We start from the raw sequence: 20328 nt of genomic DNA, 5'->3' as shown, positions 1-20328 counted from the left end.
TCCAGATGGCTCTCCCTCATCCACAAGACCCACCGGGACCCATGTTGGGAGCAGAGCTCCTGCAAGGCTGACCATTCCTGGCTCAAGCATGGGGGGACCAGGATCAGGGGTTTCTGGCCCAGACACATCCAGGCTTTTGTAGGGACGTTGCACTTGCCGTCAAGTAGAGAGAAGGAAAAGTAAGCGCCAGAGTGGAGCTCTCGCCTGCCCTGTGCTCCAGAGCACTTAGCTGCCGCCTTGCAAGAACATTCTACCTGCAGTCCAGCCATTCCCGCCTCTCAGCCGGCGCGCTCAGCCTCTGGCCCTTCCTGCTGCACTCTTCAGGCCGCAAGCTGGACACCAGGGATCCACGGTCCCCGGAGGGGTGTGTGGCCTGGAGGCTGAGCCTCCGGCAGAGGGCAGGCCAGTCGGGATGGGTCAGAGGACCCTGTGGGACCCGTGTTCCACGTCAGGGAAGCCAAGAAAGGGCCCGCAGTGCATACTCCTTCCTGCTGGGGTGGAAACACGCCTCCCAGGGCCGGGGGTGGGGCTCTGGGCCATGGGGCTGAGTCGGCCTGGGTCTCCCCGTCGGAGCACCTGCACACAGCATTCTCCAGCAGCATCTGGCCCAAGCGACAGTGTGTGCAGTTGAGCTGGGACAAGACCCCTGGCTTGGTCCCCCTGGCCCAGGTGTCATCTTCGGCCATCACTCTGCATGCAGGGAGTGCCAGCCAAGGGCCTACCTGCTCACAGCGACCCTCCAGGTAGCACTGGGGAGTGAACTCGCCACTGCAGAGCGCCCCAGGAGGAAGGAGGAGCCTCCCTCGGGGAGAACACGAGCAGTGGTGTTGGCGGTGCACTGCCACCCCTGCTTCGGCCTCCAGGGCCTGCCTTCCAGCCGAGCGAGGCCCTGGGGCAGGGTGAGGCCTTTCCGCTCCACAGCCCAGCTGTTTCCTCTCTTGCCCGAGGTTATTCAGTGGAGGAAACCCAGCAGCTTACACTTAGATCTGCGGCCTCGTTCTGTGGTTTGCCTCGGTTCCACAATAGGGAAATATTCACAGAGATGCCGTCTGTTGGTCCCCTAGGAGGGCTGTGCTGTCTCCATGTGACTTTCTGTCCCTGTGCCGGAGGCTCTTGCTTCTCCAGATGCAGAGACGTCATGCGCTTGGCGGGCAGGCTCGGGGGGGGGGTCGTAAGCACATTTAGAGGAGCCAGCCTGAAGCCAGGATGCCGCCAGAATGATAGGAGGTGAAAGCAAGACTGAAAATGACCCGTCCGGGATGAGTCACTCGGCTCTCCCGTCTCTGTCTTGTCGCCCGTGCTGTCTCTGGTCCTAAGGCGGCGGAACCTGCTGGACCTGAACATGGGGAGGCCCCACTCCCCGGGGCAGCAGGCTTTCCTGAGCATGCTGCCCACTCTGCCCACCTCACCTGGGATTTTCTTTTTTTAATTTGAGGAAGATTAGCCCTGAGTTAACATCTGTTGACAATCCTCCTCTTTTTTTCCTGAGGAAGCCTGGCCCTGAGCTAACATCTGTGCCCATCTTCCTCTACTTTATATGTGGGACACCTGCCACAGCATGGCTTGACAAGTGGTGCCATGTCCGCACCCAGAATCTGAACCTGTGAACCCCGGGCCGCCGAAAAGCGGAACGTGCAAACTTAACTGCTGTGCCACAAGGCCGGCCCTCACCTGGGATTTTTAATTAACAATGTGTGTCTGAATAGTTCGGCACACAGCAGTGCAGGGAGGGTAGAGGCTCCCTGCCAGGGATTGGGGGCACAGACATGTCATCAAGGGGGTGTTTCATAAAATCCCAAGGAAACAGGGACCCCTCGTGCCGGCTGTGGCACGACCTCCCTACAGTCCGGGGTGATGTGAACGGGTGGGGCAGGGGCAGGGGCCGGGGCGGTGTGTGCCTGACTGGGACATGCCGGGCAGTTGGACCCACTCAGGGCATGGGGTTTGCTCGGAGAGAGGGTGGGCGATGACGGGGGTCAGGCGGGGCCGGATCTCCGGGGATCTTGACGTGTCGTGAAGGAAGGCATCCAGGAGGAGGTGAGTGGGTTAAGCAGGGTTTCTCCACCTCGGCACTGTTGGCATCTGGGGACAGATCCTTCTTCATTGCAGGGCCTGTCCTGTGCACTGTAGAGTGTTGAGCAGCCTCCCTGATCTCTGTCCATTAGATGCCAGTAGCTCTCTCCAGTTGTGACAGCCGAAAATGTCTCCACTTGCTGTCAGATGTCCCCAGAGGCGCCTTGCCAGGGGACATTACTGCACTGGCGGCGATTGCCCGCAGTGGAGCCCCTCGTGGCCAGGCTGGCTGTGTGGGCCATTGGTGGGCCTGGCCTGTCTGGTTCGGGGTGATTCTGAGATGATGTGGGTTGATGTTGGTACAGTGCTGAAAGCATTTCCATGAAGAAAGTGAGAGCTCTGGCTGAACTGAGCCTCTCCCCTCAAGCGTCAGCCTCCTCTGCCTCCAACTGAGCAGAGCATCCGTGCGCTTCACATTTCTGTGACCTCGGGGAAAGGTACCACGGGTGTGGGGTGTCATTAGAAACCGCTCCACTCCGGCCGCACTTTGGACACCGTGTTTGTTCACGTCGTTCGTAATCTCTTGGGTCTCTGTCACACATTAAACTCCAGAGGTCCCAAGGGAAGTGGGCTACACATGGGCTGGTGCAGAGGAATGTGATCCCCGCCACACCCGGGGTCAGGGCTCTCCCTCTGCTTCAGCGAGTGTTCCAGGAGACCGCATACTGTTTAACCACAGCAGGTCTGGAGGAACCCAGAAGGATCAGCCTGAGACAAGATTCTGGGGGCTGCCTGGCCTCCCTCACTCCCTACAGTCCTTCCTTCATGCCTTTGTTCATTAATTAACACACGGAGCATTTATTGAGTGCCTACTGCATGCCAGGCACTATTCTGGGTATAGGGATATGCAGAGGACAAAGGGGATAAAAATCTGTTCCCCTAGGAGCTCGTGTTCCAGAGTGAGGACGGGGAGACAGAGATGGAGAGGGAGGGAGGAGAGGGGGAGGGCCCTGGGAGGAACAGAGATGCCTGCGCTACCTCGCCCCTCCCCACCCCTGCATCACACACTGGGCCAGGTGAAGGCAAATCTGTGTGGCTGTGTTCTTTGTCTGTAATAGAACCCAAAGAGCCTGTCCTTGGGTGTGTGTCCTGAAAGGTGGAAAATGACTGTTAGCGGAGGGTGATAAAAATATGCTTTTTTCCAAAACTGAGAATGGAAGCATTTATAATTGTCCGTTTTTATAAAAGTGGGTGCATAGTTCTCCCGTAGAATCCAAAGTACAGAAACTAACTTAGAAATTATTTACTAGAATATAGGGTCATCCATACACTGGAGTGTCACGCAGCGATGAAGGATAACGAGGTAGAGCTGTGTGTGTCCAGGTGGAAAGATCTCCAAGAATATTGTCAATAGATGAGGAAAACCTGCTGACGGACGGGTTGTAGGGTGTATGTTTGTAAGAGCCTAATTTCAAACTTTCAGAAAAGTTGCAGGATTAAAACAAGAACTCCTATACCCTTCACCCAGATTCCCCAATTTCCCCATTTGCTTTATCCTTCTCCCCACACCAGCTCCGTCTCATCATCTTTCACCCCTGAGTTTTGGCCTCCCTCAATGAACCTACCTGTATCCGTTGTTACCGTGGTGAATGTCAGCTGTTTTCCAGTTCCATCCATCACTCTACGTCCACCAGTTGGCTTTCTGCTCAAACAAGCAGAAAGAAGTAAAATCTTCCCTGTTTGTTTATGTCAGTGTGGCTTCATGAATTCCTATTTTATTCAATGGGCTATAATCTATTATTGTCATTAATTTAATGCTCAGGTTGTTTCCAGTTTGGCCCATATCTCAGATTTGGCTAAAAGGACAAAGGTATAAGAGCCAGCTATATAGCTCTGTCCCTTGGATATACCCCCATCATTTTTATTAGCTTTTCTTTACTTTTTGGCACAATAAGACCTGCCAGGCTTATTTTATACTTTTTCTGCCCCAGCCCTGGAGTCAGCCATTTATCCACAGAACCCTGGATTCTTTTAGTAAAGAATGGTATTTAGAAACCAAGATCCAGGTGCTAGGTGTGCTCATTGCTACTGGCGTGTGTCACTCCCAGTGTCTCTCATCAGGCAGAGCTAGGACACATGTATGTATGCATATATATGTGTGTATAGATATGTGTGCACATGCATATATACATACATACACCTACTGAAATTCATTTCTTCCTATCTCTACTTATTGAAAACCTTGAATTTCATTCCAACACTACAGAATTCATTCTAGTTTTTTCCCCTTCCATATCTGTAACTCTTTATCCACGAGAAACCTTGTTCCCATTACCCTTAATATAGTTATTTATTTTTTCAATCCATCATTATTTAAACAACTTCCCATCCCACCAGTCCATTGCCTCCTGGCTTGCCCTTGGCCCTGCCTTCCCCTCCATCCTTCTCAAGCAGCTTCAGCCTTGTGTGAGCTGCTGCCTTAGTTGCCTGGACTCTGCTGGATGACTCTAATAGGTGTTGGGAACAAGAGGCCATAATGGAGATTTGACTGAAGCATTCAATCATTCAGAAAAGGGAGGGAGGGGAATAGGAAGGAAGTTTGTTTAAAATTTTTAAAAATTTAAAGGGAATGAAAATACAAAGTACTGAAATATGGGGGATGCAGCTAAAGCAGTGCTGAGAGGGAAATTCATAGCACCAAATACTTAGGTTAGAAAAGAGGAAAATTCTCAAATCAGTAATCTAATCTCCCACCTCAAGAACCTCCAAAAAGAAGAGCAAAATAAACCCAAAGCAGGTAGGAGGAAGGAAACAATAAAGATAGCAGAAACCAGTGAAATTTCAAACAGGAAAATAACAGAGAAAAATCTATGAAACAAAGAGCTTTGGAAAGATCAATAACATTGACATACTTCTAGCAAGACTGACAAGAAAAGAAAGAGAAGACACAGGTTACCAATATCAGGAATAAGTTCTCAGTTCCTCAAAAAACAAATTACCATAATCACCCAATATGAAATAATTTGAATGACCGTATTACTAATAAGGAAATTGAATTTGTATTTTTAAAACTCCCAAAAATGAAATCTCCAGGCTCAGATGGCTTCACTGGAGAATTCTACCAAATGTTTAAGGAATTACATCAATTCTATACATTCTCTTCCAGAACCTAGAAGAGGAAAGAACACTTCCCAGTTCGTTTTGTGATGTATTACCTTAATACCAAAACCAGGTGAAGACAGTGCAAAAAAAAGAAAACAGGCCAATATCTCTCATAAATATAGACATGACCCCTGTCCACACAGAAAACTGGACACAAATGTTCACAGCAGATATTTTCTTAACAGCCCCAAACTGGAAACAACCCAGATGACCTCAGTGGGTGAACGGCTAAACAGACCATGGTACCTCCATACTACGGAACTTGGAATGCTGCTCAGTGATTAGAAGTGAACTGTTAATACATGCAAAAGAGAAGTCGCTGAGCAGGAACAGCCAATCTCACATGCTTCTGTACCGTAGGATTCCATTTGTATAACATTCTTGACATGACAAAATGGTAGAACTGGAGAACAGATGAGTAGTTGCTGGGGTTGGGGTGGGGGCTGGAGGGAGTGGGTGTGGCTGTGAAAGAGCAACATGTGGGGTTCTGGTGGTGATGGAATGTTCTGCATCCTGACTGCACCGGCTATTGCAGGATGTTTACCATTGGTGGACCATTGGGTAAGGGTATGTTGGATCTCTGTTATTTTTTACAATTTCACATACATCTAAAATGATCTCAAAATAAAAAGCTTAATTCAAGGAACTTTGAAAGATATACACTACAAATGTGTGCTGGCGTACCCATGACTTTTTCTGAAGGGTATCCTCCCTCCAAAAAAAAAAAAAACAAACCCATCAACAGCATGGATCAGATAGCTGTTGCTAGGTCATAAACCACCCCAAAATGTGCTGTCTTAAAATATCAGATATTTATCATTCCTCATGATTCTGACAGGAGGCATTATCGTGGCTCTTTTTGTAAACAGTCTCCCATTCGGTGGATCCCTTTGGCAATAAGGTTGATGGGAAAGGAAGCGGCCTTCGTGTTCCTTTTATACCTTTCTGCGATGTTTTACGTGTTTCACATTTATTAAAGAACACAGCAGGAGTCATCTGGGTGATGGGATGATGAACCATTTTCACTTTCTTCTGTTAAATTTTCTATTTAAAAAATCATTTGACTTAAAGAAGGTACAAGATAAGGAAGCTAAACTTTTTTAAAGTTAGGGTAAGCTTTTGTGAAGTCCATCAAACCTTTGTGATGAAAGAGACAGTCAGCGGGGCGTGTCATTGTCCCCACGCTCTGCACTGTGGTCTCCTTAGCTTTGCTTTTCCCGCCGACAGAGTTGCAGATGGAAACTTGCCTCAGAGGAGAGTGGGGGGGATGTCCCTGCCGTGCTTGTTTCCTGCTGTACAGGTTCACCCCGTTAGAACCCGAGGCCCCAGTCTAGAGCGTGAGTCGTTTTGTGTTCTGCTTACCCGGCCACCTCTTGGGGACGGAACAGCCTCTGCTGTGTCTGCCCCGGTGGGTAGTCAGTAATATGGAATACCCGCGCTCCCATGACCAGCCCCATTCCCTTCACCTGTCGGGTCAGAGGGTAATATCTGCAACCGAATTAGCCTTCATCTGGGGCCTGGAATGTTCCGCACCTCCCTTGGCGATGAGCGGGGCCATGAGAAGAGCCTGATGAGCGGCCTCCGTGGGAGAGGCGAGGGCGCCGGGGCTGCTGGCGGCTGGGAGCTGGAACACAGCCACTGCTTCCTTTCCAAAACACGGCCTCGTCAGATGGCAAAGTCACCTGCTCTGGAAACATATTATTCTGAGGGACGAACGCAGCCCCGCCCTGGGGCCGTTGTTCCGGCCTGTGATGGAAAGTCGCCTGGAGGCCTGGGGCGCAGCGACCTCACGCCCGGCTCCCCGTCTGGCGGCGGCCTCTCTCCTCCACCTGGCGGCCGCCTCACACCCCGTCTGTCCCGGCTCGACCCTCTAATGCTTTGAAATGAAATGCAGTCCTTGCCCGCCAAGGCTGGCTGCCTTTCCTCGCCTCTGCTCCCACCCTGGGACGTGGACAGTCATGGCTGAGGTCCTCACGTCCGCCCTCCGAGGTGGAGGAAACTGAGGCCCAGAGTGAGGCAGTGGGGGCTGGGCTGGGCTGGACCAAGCCGTGGAACTCAGATCCGAGGGCTGCCATGTGCCCTCCTGCTGAGATGTCCCTCTCCCCACCTTCCCCTTTGCTTTTTCCAGCCCCTCTGTGCTTTCTCCCAACCAATTCAGCCCCCATTTCACTTTGTCACAGGATGCCAGCACGTCACCCTCAAGGCCTATGGACGGCTTGGCGGGGGATGGGGAGGCTGGTCAGAAAAGAGATGGAGCGAGGGCCAGACCCTGGGGGTCTGTGAGGGGCCAGAGAAGCTGAGGGTCCCTGGGGGTCTCTGCGCTGCTGTCCAGACTCTGGGGACAGAGAAGGGCTTGTTAGGATCCCAGCTGGAGAAGGCTGGGGCTTTGCAGGAGCGTGTGTGTGTGTGCACAAACGGGGGGGCCAGTGTGTGAATGTGCACACACGTGAGTGAGACTGCACAAGTGTGTGAGGGTGCGTGCACGTCTCTTGTGAGCCTTTCTCCCTTCATCTCAGGAGGCTTTTTGAAAAGAGCACCTGTGACCTGTAAATCCTCGTAGCCCAGAGTAACTTTGTCATTGCCGGAAGGAGTCTGGCCCTTCTCTCCTGGGACAGTGTGGACTGAGCCCAGAGTCCATCTCTACGGCCCCAGGTGCCCGGCCCCCATGCCAGTGCAGACGACCCCAGTGGGCTGCTGTTCAGGGGTGTCCCCTTCCACCTCTTGTCCAGCTGGAAGTAGCCAACTGTCAGATTTAGGATCCCACATGTGAAGGGACACGAGCTTCTCATGGGGTGCCTGTGGGTCCCAGTTTGTGCCAAGCAACTTCTCGTCTACAAATCCCCCAAGAGAAGGAATGCGTTCCCCCAGCTTTCTAAGACGGTGCTGTATAAATTTAAGGAACTCGATTCTGAGCCCTTCGCTTGTCACTGGAGAAAAGACCTCTTCTGAGAAAATCTGCATAAACTGCCTGGTTCCCAGAATGCCCGGGGAGCCTGCCAGGCTGGCGGCCACACAGTGGTCTCTGACCTGATGGCTGGGCCCAGGAGGGACAGCAGCTGACAGGCTCCCTCTTATGGACCCTGGGACCTTTTGTCTGGTGAAGGGCCAGGCCCAGGGAGGGCTGGCGCTGTGCCCCATGGATCTTTTCCGGAACAAAAGTCATCCCCACAGAGATCCCTGGGGCCGTTAGGAGATGCTCCTTTATGCACAGTGCCGAGCACACGGACAGTGCGAGGTGGAGCTGTGCCTGCAGCCCTCGGTTCTTCCAGTTCTGAGCATCTCGTGCGACCATCAGAAAAGCGTGGAGCTCCCACTGTATCTGTGCCGGAACTGTCGTGACCCCGGATTAACCACCTGCCTGAGAGACAGAGGCTTTGGTGTGTTGTTCTCTTTTTAAGAAACTCTAAGGTGACCAATTGGTTCGCGTCGTTGTTAAAAATCTTTTCTTTTTAAGGCTCCCAGAATAAGAAGAGTCGTTAGCACTTCCCGGCTGATTGAACGTGAAGGACACCGAAGCTGCGGGTCGCACTGCGCCCACGGCCGGGAGGAGAGCCCGTGAAGGCGCAGTCACGCAGGAGCTGCTGATCGCTCCTTTTTTCTTTAAGGCTGTGCAAAAAGAAGTCCTGTCATTTTATTGTAGGAAAATATTAAGACAGCAGAAATCTAGGGAGGACAGCCGTTTGCACACTTTCTGGCTTTTCTTCTTGTCTTTTTTGCTGATGGCACGGCAGCAGCAAGCTCTTGTGGGATGGCCCTCATGGCTGGCACGGGCCGAGGCCTCCCCGTGCCTTGTGCATTTAATTCCCCCAGGGTGGTGCCATTTTTGCCCCCATTTTACAGATGAGTCCTCATGTGCAGTGAAGTCAAGTGACTTTCCTAAGTGGGGTCAAGATGTGGAGTCTTGGCCTTTGGGAGGTGATGCTCGCTGGAGGCTGTGGACACTGCTGTCCTGTGTCCCTGCTGGCCTTATCCCCTCACAGCTGGGCCCCTCCATTTGCGTGACAGCCCAGCCAGCCCGGCATCAGGCTCTCTGCAAAGGGGTTCAGATCTACTCTTCCATTTTGTCCCACGTGACCCTAGACCTGGTAGCTAGGAGCTTACCCACTCTCTGGAAGAGGCTGCACAGGCTCGGAGCGGTCTCTACCCTGCCCCGGGTCACAGGCAGGTGAGGGGTCGGGAGCACCTGCACCCCTCTCAGCCGGAGCCGCGCACGGGATAACTCGGAGCTGTCCGCCCTCTCTGGCGGCTGGTAAGTGGCCTGATGGCCCAATCTGGCTTCCATGCAGTGGTTTGCTGCCCACACCCTAAGAGAGTTGCTGTGTCCTTCCCAGGATATAGGTTTCCAATGTCTTAAAGGAAGAAGGTCAAGAAAGATCTGGGCTTTTATTGTCCTTAATGTTAAACTCAAGAGAAGTAAGTATTTTTACAGCTTAGTTTTGGGGAGCACTGAGCTTCTGCTGGGAACCTAGTTGACTGAAGGAGGCAAAGTGACTTTTCAGTGCTGCTGAACAGGCCCCGACCCCGATTGCAGATGCAGGTGGAACGGGGGAATGAGGTGTTCTCCAGAACCCCTGCAGGCCCTGGGCCGCCCGTGACAGCCACAGCTCCGCAGCCCCACACTGAGAGGCAGCCCGGTCCTCACTGATGAGCCGTTTCGTCCTGTGGATTCTGTGTGGAGTTCTGGCCGGTTTCACTGCCCTGGAGAAGCCGGTCTGGTCAGTGTAGCTCTTACCTCGCAGCCGATCTGGAGTGCAGGTGAATCTGACAGACATGGCGTCCGTTCGTCCTGCCCCAGTGTGGCCGTGCCCTGTCCCGGGCCCTGGGGTTCAGTGTGAGTGGGCAGGTGAGGTCCTTGCTGCAGGGACCTGCGTTATTTGGGGTGGGTGTAGCGGGGACAAGGCAGTCAAGATGAGGAAGATGGAGCCAGGTAAGTGCCTCGAGAAGACTCAGGGGTGAGTGACAGCAAGTGGCTGGAGCTCCAGGGTGAACTGTCGTCCCCTACCCTGTCCTTCCTGCGTTCCTTCTCTGGCTCTTTCTCCTATGGCGTTGAGGGTGAATCCCTCCATACATGGGGTGTAGACTGGTCAGCAGGTCACCATCACGGGGTCCCAAACACCTGAGTGGAGGCCTGACCAGAGAGCAGGGTCCTGGGAGGGGCCTGGCCTGCCTGGAGCGCAGGAGGGAAGCTGAGGCTCAGGGAGTGGTCTCCGCTGGAGCGTGTCCTCTTACCTGCCGGCCGTGTGGGAGCTCCTCCCAGGCCCAGCCTGGTCTCCGGGGAGACCGCACTGGGTGTGGTGTCAGAGTTCCAATGAAGTCCTGCTGGAGGCTCCTGGGGAATCGGTTTGGATCCTAGAAGCGTGTGTCTGTCTGGATGCTTTCTCCTTGTGACCCTGTCCACCCAAGTGGCTTCGGAGAAATGCCCTGCCTGCTTCCGAGGGAGGGCTTGCCGCCTCTGTGCCAGGACTGGCTGGGTCTTGTCCACATTTCCGGGGGCCGCTGCCATCTGGAGGGCTGTGTTTGGCAAGCCCACACGTCAGGTGTGAACCCCACTGAGTTTGAGAAGTGACAGCACAGTACGTGTTCGAGGCTGCATTTTGACTCTTTGTGACATTCCTAAGGTCCAGCCATCTGTGAATTCTTCGATATGAATGTCGGTTAATCGTTTGTGACGCAGAGCGTCAATCTGTTTCTTTCCCAAGACTTCCCTCTCCTGGTGTCTGGTTTCGAGGCCCACCCCGCCTTCCCCCATCCAGCGTTTGAAATCGAGCCCCCATCAGCCTCCCCGATGAGGAATTGTTTGCAGCAGGTTAAAAGGCTGTAGAAATGTGAGCGCTTCATAAGGACCAGACGCCTTTGTGCACGCAGTCTCCACGGGCTGCTTTAGAGCGTCTTGAGTGGAAGCGCACGGGGAGAACCCGCGCAGAGAGAGGAACGTAAGTTGAAGGGAAAAAAAAAAGGGGGCAGACCCCAAGTGATGCCTTCTGACTGATTTACCGAGAATCTGGAACCTGGATATGCACGGATTTGCAGAGCTTGTTGCTTTTGGGTTCCCCTTGAAGTGCGTGGCGGGCCTTTAGGTGTTTTCTTAGAGGGTGGCAGGGCTGAGCATGGTGGCTGTGTCCTCACTGGCCCCGTTTCCACCTGCCCCAGGGCAAGTTCTGTGAGGGCAGTCTGTGAGCACGGAGGGGAGTAGACGTCACCAACCTCAGGCCCTGTGGCTGGTGGGCGCCTCCAGTTTGTGTGTCTTGCGCCTGCTTCCCTCGGCCTCTGAGTGTCCAGGCCTGGCTGCTTCCAGGGGACAGTCCAGGGTAGGTGGGGGCAGGGGGTCCTCTAGGCCTGGCCAGCAGCCCAACAAAGCCCAGCCAAGCCCGAGGAGTGAAGGCTCAGGGGCGTTGGCCTTCGCCATTCTGTGTCCAGCGCCCCTCTGACGTGAGAATTGAGAAAGTGCTCATCTGTCGCCATGTAGCCCCTTTATTCGCATGCTGTCTTTTTCTTTTGGGCAGATGTGTGGCAGGCTTTAAAAATCCTCCTTAGAAATATTTGGAAGCAGTTCCTTTTCTTTTGCTCTTTATTCTTTGTTCCTCCCCAGCCGCGCCAGGAAAGCCATGGCGCGCTTTCCCATCGGCCCTCGCCAAATCTCAATGTTGGCGCTCAGAATGAACAGCTGAAATCACTTTGTCTTCCTTAGACACGGGAGGTGGACACGCAGAAGGAAGCCTGGCTCTGCCACCGTCTCCCGGTTTCTTTCCCACTGAATTCTCATTCTGCGTGCTGGCCGTACATCGTGAGATGTGCTGTCTTCCCTTGACAAAAGCAGACAACCTGAGCCCGAATGAGTACACCTGCTGGTGTCTTCGTTTCACGCCTCCCTCCCAATTCAGGCTGCTGTGGAGTTGCATATGTACCACTCACCCCTGATGGAGAACTTTCACTCCTCTTGCTGCATTTTATTGCTTGTGACAATTTGACAGGACGGCCACATGATGTGTTTTATTCCCATTTTACAGATGAAAGTGGGGAAGGAGCTTCCCAAAGGTTATCCAGGTAGGGAGTGGCCAGGGGGTTGAGAATGGTGGGTGCCCATCCAGACAACTTTCTTTTTTTCTTATTGAGGTGAAATTCACACAACATAGAATTAACCATTTAAAGTGAACAATTTAGTGGCATTCAGTGCATTCACAATATTGTGCAACCATCACCTCTGTCTATATGTAAAATATTTTCATCACCCATTAGCAGTCACTCCCAGTTTCCTCCAGTCCCTGCCTCCCAGCCCTGGAAGTCACCAGTCTACTTTCTGCCTATGGATTTGCCTATTCTGGACATTTCAAATAAATAGAATCATGCAATGTGTATGTGGCCTCTTGTGACAGCCTCCTTTCACTGAGTGTAATGTTTTGGAGGTTCAGCCACGTAGGATGTCCCAGTACGTCATTCCTTCTTACGGCTATGTAACGTTCCGTTGATGGAGAGACCACATTGTGTTTCTCCGTTCGTCTTGGGATGGACGTGTGGATTGTTGCGCCTTTAGGCTGTCATGGGTGCTGCTGCTGTGAGCATTTGTGAGCGAGTTGTTATTCGAGTGCCTGTTTTCAGTTCTCTTGGGTGTACACCTGCGAGTGGAGTGGCTGGGTCAGGTGGCAGCTCCCTGTTGACTCTCATGAACCCCATCTGCGCATGTTGAGTCAGCTGCAGCCTCGTTTTCCTGTTGCCCACAGCCTTCCCCCAAGCTGCCCTTGTGCTCTCCTGGTGCTGTTGACCACATGGGGTAGTTGGTGCGAGTCAAGCAGACTGGCCAGGATGTGGGCTGCTGCTTCTGGGGCGGCCCTGGAAGGGGTGGAGTGGCGGGTGCCCCGTGAAGCAGGCAGCAGGCCCTCAGCGTCATGCCTTCTCCCCAGTGCTTCCCTGTGTGTCTCCCCTGCTGGTCCTTCCAGTTCTTGCTCTGAGAATGCTCAGTTCTGCGGCCAACGGGCCATCGCTTTTGACTCAAAAGCCGGTGGACCCGGGAGTAGGAATCCAGAGGCAGGTGTCGGGCGATCTGATCAGAGGCTGTTTTTCTAGAAGCCGCACTTGCCGCTTTGGGGAAGGAAAGCCGGGCTCTGCAGTCTGTCTTAAGGGGGCTGTCTCAAGTCCGTAAATGCTGCTCTAAGTAGAAATGTTGATTGTTTTTTGTCTTCGCCTCCAGTTTTCCTTTTCCTCGCCGTTTTTGCTTAAATCCCGTAGCTCTGAGCCATTGATGATGAGCAGCAATTTACAATGACTGCAATTGTGTAAACAGCAGCTTCGTTCCAATAAGGCTTGCCAAGCAGAACTGCTGTTTATGTCCTTGCTCTGGAAGCCTCGCACCCATCCCCGAAAATGTAAATTATAAGTTGTAGAGATAATATGGGGCTCGCACAGCTCGGGGATGGTTCTTTCCCCGGGGTTGCACCTAACACGTAAGCATCCCATAATAGGCTTGCACATGTTTTCCAAAGCGGGCGGCTGATACAGAGTGAGAAAACATTATTTTTTATACCCATGAAATTGCTACTTAGCCGAAGGTGAAATCTTGTGGGATGTAGCATATCAGGCCTGTGATCTCACCGACTGATGTAGAAGAAAATGGAAAAGATTATCCGTGACTTAGGAGACCGGGCGGTGCGCACAGGCCTCCCTTGGATTTGCCTAAGAAGGGCTCTCGGGAGACTCCTGTATCTTATGTTGACGTCACCCTCAAAGTCCCTATAATGCAGAGAGGATGTGTATTCTAATATTAAATCCTTATCTTGTAGACAGAGAAGCTGAGGTAGAGCGATGGGGCTCGTCTAGGTCAGATGGTTGGCCAAGGGGGAGCAGAAGGCTCGGCTGGGGTCGCCACGTACAGCAGTGTAGGCTGTGCACTGCCCAACTCCAGGAGGCACCACCGGGGTGAACAGGGACCTCTGGAGCCCCACAGCTCGGCCTCTTTGCTGAGCTTCTCTTACCAGTAGCTGTGTCCTGCCCTCCAGCCCAGTGTCCCCAATCGAATGGATACTTCTTCGTTCCTATTCAAAGCTGAAGATTTCTTTCTGGATGAACTATGTAGTTGTTAAACTCTCTATGTTTTTGCAACTACTTATTACCTATTCTATTATAAAGAAGCTAAAATTGCATCGTGTTATAAGCTCAAACTGACCCCAGAGCTTTCAAGTGGGAACAGAGTCCGTGGTCTCCAGGGGGAAAGGGAAGGGCTGGGAGCCGCCGCGCGTGCCGACCGTGCGGCCTGGTGGCCCTTCCCACGGGCCATCTGGGTGGATCTGTAATGTCTGGGATGCGGGTCTTGTTGTCCAGGTTGTGCAGCTGGGAAGGAAGTTCCATTGCCCGGCCCAGCCCGGCCCTCTGGCTCCTGCGCGTTTCTGGAACTTTGAGGCCTGCACGCTGATGTCACATGGTCGGCGTGCACAGGCTCTGCGTGTCCTGCCAGAAGGACGTCCTGGGGCTGTCTGGGTGGACGTGCTCAGTGTCCTCGAGGGGCAGGCCAGGAGACCGGGCAGGGATGCCCCGAGCCAGGGGCAGTTCTCCCTGGGTGATGAGGGCTAGTCCCTGGACGCAAACCACAGCTTCTTCAGGAAGGGAACCTGTGCCTTCTGGAAGGGAGCAGATCTCCCCCAAGTCACTAGCCCCAGAAGGAATTCTTATACCCTGCCCTGGGCGGGGAGATGGTGTGTGTGAGACCCACAGGGACAGCTGGGCGTGGGGAGAAGCTCAGGAGGAAGGTGGGGCGTGGTCTGTCTGGGGGCACAGAGGGTGGTCAACTTCAGGCCAGCAAAGGAGGGTCATCCAGGGCGAGGAAAGGCACAGGCCAGGAGTGACCATGAGTACCTGCGGGTCACCAGCCTCCTGGCCTGGACAGGAGCCCCGTGCCATGTCGGGGAGACGCAGGGGTGGTCTGCGGGCCAGGCAGTGGCGTCCTAGTGTCCCTACTCTGGGAGCTTTGGGACTGGGGGCAGGAACCTGGTCAGGAGGTGCAGGGAAACTTGGATGCACAGGCGGAAGTGGGTGTTCAGAAGGAGGGGCCCGGGCTCTGGTGCCGGCTGCCGTACCAAAATACCACAAACTTGGGGGGCTTCAAACAACAGAAATGGATTTTCTCCCAGTTCTGGAGGCCACAAGTCCCGGAGCAAGGTGTGGGTGGGGCCGCGCTCCCTCTGGAGGCTCCAGGGGAGGGTCCTTCCGGCCTCCTCCGGCCGCTGGTGGTACCGGCCATCCTTGAGCTCCTTGGCTTGTAGACAGGTCGCTCTGGTCTCTGCCCCAGTTGTCACGCAGTGGTCTCCCTGTGTGTCTCTGTGTCTGTGTCTTCTTATAAGGACACGATCGTGTTGAATTAGGGCCACCCTACTGCAGTACGACCTCATGTTAAGTAACTATAGTGACAACAACCCTATTTCTAAATAAGGTCACATTCTGAGGTTCGAGAAGGACGTAGTTGTATTTTAGATTGTTAACCCAGTGCAGCTGGTTTTGGGGACTAATCTAAAATGAGCCTGGGGGAGCTTCTTGCCCCTCAGACACGCCCCGCCCTCCCGCGTCCTTCTCCCTCCTTGGGCAGGGGGGCATGCGCAGGGGCCGCTGAATCTGCCGAGGGCGCTGGTGGGAGGACGCACTGACGCCCCCTGTGCTTGTCTTCCAACAGCCCAACATTGGCCGCCTGGGCCTGCCCCACGGGCCGTCGGGAGAGAAGGTGGCTGTGGTGACGGTGGACGACTGTGACACTGCCGTGGCCGTGCGCTTTGGCAGCCTCGTCGGGAACTACAGCTGCGCTGCCCAGGGCACTCAGAGTGGCTCCAAGAAGTGAGCATCCCGGGAGGAGAGGCCCCTGTGCATCCACCCCCACGGCCACCGCTCCAAAAGGGGTCGCCCAGGGCAGGAACCCAACATAGAGCCCCTGGGCCCGGTGCTCTGGCAGCCCCAATCCGGGCTGGAGTCAGATTCCCTCCTCTTCCCTCTGACACGTTAGAACCTTCTAGAGTGTGTCCTCTTAGCTGCATCTGCCAAAGTAGTGGACAAACCAGCCGCAGGGTTGTGACGGCCGGCTTGCTGACCCCAGAGACTGTCCTCACTCAGTCTCCACGGGACACCGGCCCCATTCCAGCAAGCGCCGGTCTCGGTGGTTCCATGTTGAGTTGTGATCCTTCTCTGTTAGATTGGAGGGGCTGTGTCACCCTGCTGACCGGGAGGTTTCTTAGGGCTCGTCCTCCCTCAGGAGCAAAGAAATGCTGACATAGACCTTGTGGCTCTTCTCGTGTTTCTGGTGTTGTGACGCCAGCCTCAAAAGCCGGAGCGAAGGTCGCTGGACTAATTTCTGATTGTGTTTTGGTGGGATATTTAATAAGCTTTTTGACGACCCCGGTTAGATGAACCTGATCTATCCTGGGCATCTGGTGTGGCCTTGGGATGGTCACACACCTGTTTTGGAGGATTCTCCCGGCTAGCTGTGATGGACGGGGATGGTGCCCCTTTTACTGATGAGAAAGCTATGCCCTGGAGAGTTTAGATGCCTTGCCTGAGGCCCCGTGGCTGCTCCTCGGAACCAGGGTTCTGGTTTGCTGGGACCTCCCTTCCAGGGCGTCAGAGGCTGGAGGAAGGCAGAGCCACTGTTTGGGACTGACCCCTGCTCACCGGGCCGCATGTCCTGTGTCTGTGTGGACTGGCCCAGCCTCTGATGCAGGAGCCAGGAAACCGAGGCACAGAGAGGCGTGAACGCCGGTGGTGGATCCACTTTTTGCGTGCTGACCTGTTGGCCGTCTGCCCGCCTGGCTCCCCGTTTGGTTATTGACATTCAAGATGACAAGCGTGTCCAGTGGCAGAGTCCACTGTGATGTCACGGCAGCACTGGGGCCCTGAGTTCACCTCTCGCTGCCCGGACGTCACAGAGGTCGGTTTTGCCTCCCCAGGTCCCTGGATCTGACGGGCCCGCTGCTCCTGGGGGGCGTCCCCAACCTGCCTGAAGACTTCCCGGTGCACAACCAGCAGTTTGTGGGCTGCATGCGGAACCTGTCCATCGATGGCAGGAACGTGGACATGGCTGCCTTCATCGCCAACAATGGCACCAGGGCAGGTACAGCGTGACGGCCAGCGTGTCGTGGGGCTGCAGCAATGGTGCCTGGCTGGGCCTCAGTGGCCACGCAGGGGAGGGCCACCTCTGCATCCCGGGCAGTGACATTTTCCTACAATCGAGCCTGTGTACACCCAGCTGCAGGCCTCCAGGAGGGGAGCCCAGGCTCACGGGCGGCTGCTCTTGGGGTCTGGGAGTTCTGCAGTGTGGGGTGGCAGTGATGCTGCTGGGCTAGCCGGCCACCAATCCTGAGGCACTCAATCCCAGGGTCTTGAGCATGTCACCAGACGCCCCGGCCAGCTGGCAGGATGGCCCAGAGGCCCAGAGTCTCTGGACATGGGCATTGCCTTCTGTGCCATTTCAGGTCTGACGTTCCGATGGCTGCCGGAGGGTCCTGGGCCTGCCCACCTTCCCTCTGGCTGTTGTTCGCGGGCTCAGTCTTCCTCCAGCGTGGGTCGGTGTTGGGAAACAGCAGCAGATCCCCCTGCGTCACCATCTGCTTGTGTTTCCCACTCCGAGACCACGCCATGCTCTCTGTTTCCAGGCTGCGTCGCACAGAGGAACTTCTGCGACGGGACCTGGTGTCAGAACGGGGGCACCTGTGTCAGCAGGTGGAACACGTACCTCTGTGAGTGCCCACTGCGTTTCGGCGGGAAGAACTGTGAGCAAGGTGAGTGCCTGGCGTGGACGCGTTGCCGTCAGGTGCTGGGTGTCTGGGACCCCTCGTGTGGGGCTCCGTGTCCAGGGCCAGCAGCCTCTGGTGGCCCATGTCCCCCCAGGCATGGGGGAAGTGGGAGCACGCACAGGGCCTGGGCTGGGGTGAGAGGCTGAGGGGGCTCGTGGGGGCACCACAACAGGTGAGCTTGGAGCAGAGGTGGGTGTCAGGGAGGGGTCTGCAGGATTCGACACCTGATCTGAGCAGGGCCAGCATGAGGTCGGGAGCCCACAGGCACACTGAGCCCTCAAAGGGCAATTCCCCAGGCCCAGGACCACCCAGGCCCCCTCCTCGCATCCTAGAGGGCCCTCAGCTGGTTGCTTCCCCACGGGACTGTGCTGTGGGCATCAAAGGCAGAGCCTCAGCTCCCCCTCCCCACCCCCGCGTCTAGTCTGCAGTTACAGACACTGGCAGCTTTTAAACATTTCATTTCTTTTGAAGCAAAACAACATTAATTAAGTATCATCATTTTAAAAATCATTGAAGAAGCTCTTTAAAATTAAGGTACACTGAAATTTTAGATAGGGGTAGATTGAAGCCAGGTAAGTTTGGGCATGCTCCCTGACCCACCTCTGGAGATGCCCAGTGCTCGTTAGCAGGTTGATGGCCCTGAGAAGTCCCGCCCTGGGGTCACCCACTGGCCCCAAAAGCACGGGAATAGGTTGGGGCCCCTTTCAAGGCCCCGTGGGTCTGTTTTCCGGGCAGCAGGTGGGCCAAGCTCCTTGGGGCCCTGTGGACAGTTAGGCCCAGCCCCAGCTGACAGGCGTGTGCAGGAAGCTCAGGCGGCAGGGAGGAGGCGGCAGGCCTGGGTGGACACAGCGCCGGGCGGGGCCGGCCACACCCAGAGTTCCTGTTATGGAGGCCGGGAGTCCCGGCCATGGCTGTGCCAGAGAAAACAGCTGCCAGGGTTTGGGTTCAAAAGAGCAGGAAACAGATGCCCGGTGCTCACAAGGCTAGTTACCCCCAAAAGCAGCCCCAGCTGGGTGCCCTGTGCCATTGGCCTCCTCTTTAACTCCTCATCATGAGGACCATGCAGTCCCACCTGGAGGAATTCGGGTGAGGTTCTGGGGTGGGCCCCTGCCTGTGGTACGCAGGAGTCTGGAGGCAAAATGACGAAGTTGGTTTGCCTCCACATCCTGCCTGCCTAGTGGCCTGTCTGGCACTCACAGTTTTTCCAGTTGTAACAGACTAGGTGAGGCTGTTGGTCCCCTATTACCACCTCCCCAGTCCTCCCAAACCATCTGGCGGCCCTCGGCTGGTCAGCAGCCTTCTCACCTCTGGGCCCATCACGTGGAGCAGAGAAACAGGCCTGTGTGCCTGGGGGTCGGAAACCCCCCAGACACCAGCCGATGGCGGGTCAGGCTGCAGGGTTAGGAGCATATGCTGTCCCACCAGGAGACCGTCCTCCGTACTACAGCCCCTGCTCCGGCTCCTGGGCTCCCCACCTGGCAGGTGTGGGGTGGGACAAGCAGGCTGGGCTCACAGGGGCCCCCAGCATCCTCGTCTACTGAGCCCGGGGTCCCGAGCTGTCCCACTCTGCCTCCCGTCCAGCTTGAGTGCCCCTTGCCAGGCCCTGGCCACAGCTGGGAACCTACAGGCTTCGGCCTCGCGCCTCAGGGAGGTGGCACGTGTCCCAGGGCATGGGCTTCTGCAGAGCCCACGGCTCTTGGATTCAGAGGGCTCGATGCTATACCCGTGGAAGTCTGAGACCGGCCTTTGCATTAAAATACTAAAGGCCAGGAGTTCTTCCCTCCCCCCTCCCTGGGAGCCTGTCCCTGAAAAAGATCCTCAGAGGCCGCCTGATTTCCAGAGGCCCCCATGTCTGTGTCCACAGTCATGCCTCACCCCCAGCGCTTCAGTGGGGAGAGCATCGTGTCCTGGAGCGACCTGGACATCACCATCTCCGTGCCCTGGTACCTGGGGCTCATGTTCCGGACCAGGAAGGAGGACGGCGTGCTGATGGAGGCCACGGCAGGCATGTCCTCCAGGCTCCATCTCCAGGTGAGCGAGAGCCACATCCACCCTGGGCACCCACCGGGCCCGTATGCGCCTGAGTGATAACCAGAGTGCTCGGCATCTCGGCCCCAGAAGCACGGGCTTCTCAGTGCACCCACAGAGGGAGCCTCCCCGCCTCGCCACCCCACTCCCCACACCGGCCTGGTGGGTCCCTGGTGTGAAGAAGAAAGGGGACGTGAGTGTGCAGGGAACATGAGCGTGCTTTCTGCGCTAGCACAGTCGTGGCCTTCATAACAGGGAAGAGTACAGAGGAGGCAGCCTGCAGCTCCACAGTCCCTTGGGGGTTTGTTTCCAGCCTTTTCTTTCTTCCTTTATGCCTGGAGAAGGAGTGAGTGTGGGCCTGGGC

The 20328-nt window shown here is 55.2% G+C and overlaps 1 protein-coding gene across 2 annotated transcripts in view; it reads left to right on the top strand.

The window, feature by feature from the left end:
• The window catches only part of CELSR1 (cadherin EGF LAG seven-pass G-type receptor 1), a 148099-nt gene that overhangs the window by 83550 nt on the left and 44221 nt on the right, over window positions 1-20328 (top strand). For both annotated transcript variants that reach the window (XM_023631339.2, XM_023631340.2), the window contains exons 6-9: window positions 15830-15987; window positions 17091-17254; window positions 17796-17921; window positions 19801-19967. In XM_023631339.2, the coding sequence (XP_023487107.1) occupies window positions 15830-15987; window positions 17091-17254; window positions 17796-17921; window positions 19801-19967 (615 nt within the window). The remainder of the gene's footprint in view (window positions 1-15829; window positions 15988-17090; window positions 17255-17795; window positions 17922-19800; window positions 19968-20328) is intronic.

The sequence above is a fragment of the Equus caballus genome, chromosome 28 (assembly GCF_041296265.1).
Source record: "Equus caballus isolate H_3958 breed thoroughbred chromosome 28, TB-T2T, whole genome shotgun sequence".
Classification (NCBI taxonomy): Eukaryota; Metazoa; Chordata; class Mammalia; order Perissodactyla; family Equidae; genus Equus; species Equus caballus.
The sequence above is the reverse complement of the archived record's forward strand: the minus strand, read 5'-3'. Positions and strand labels throughout refer to the sequence as shown.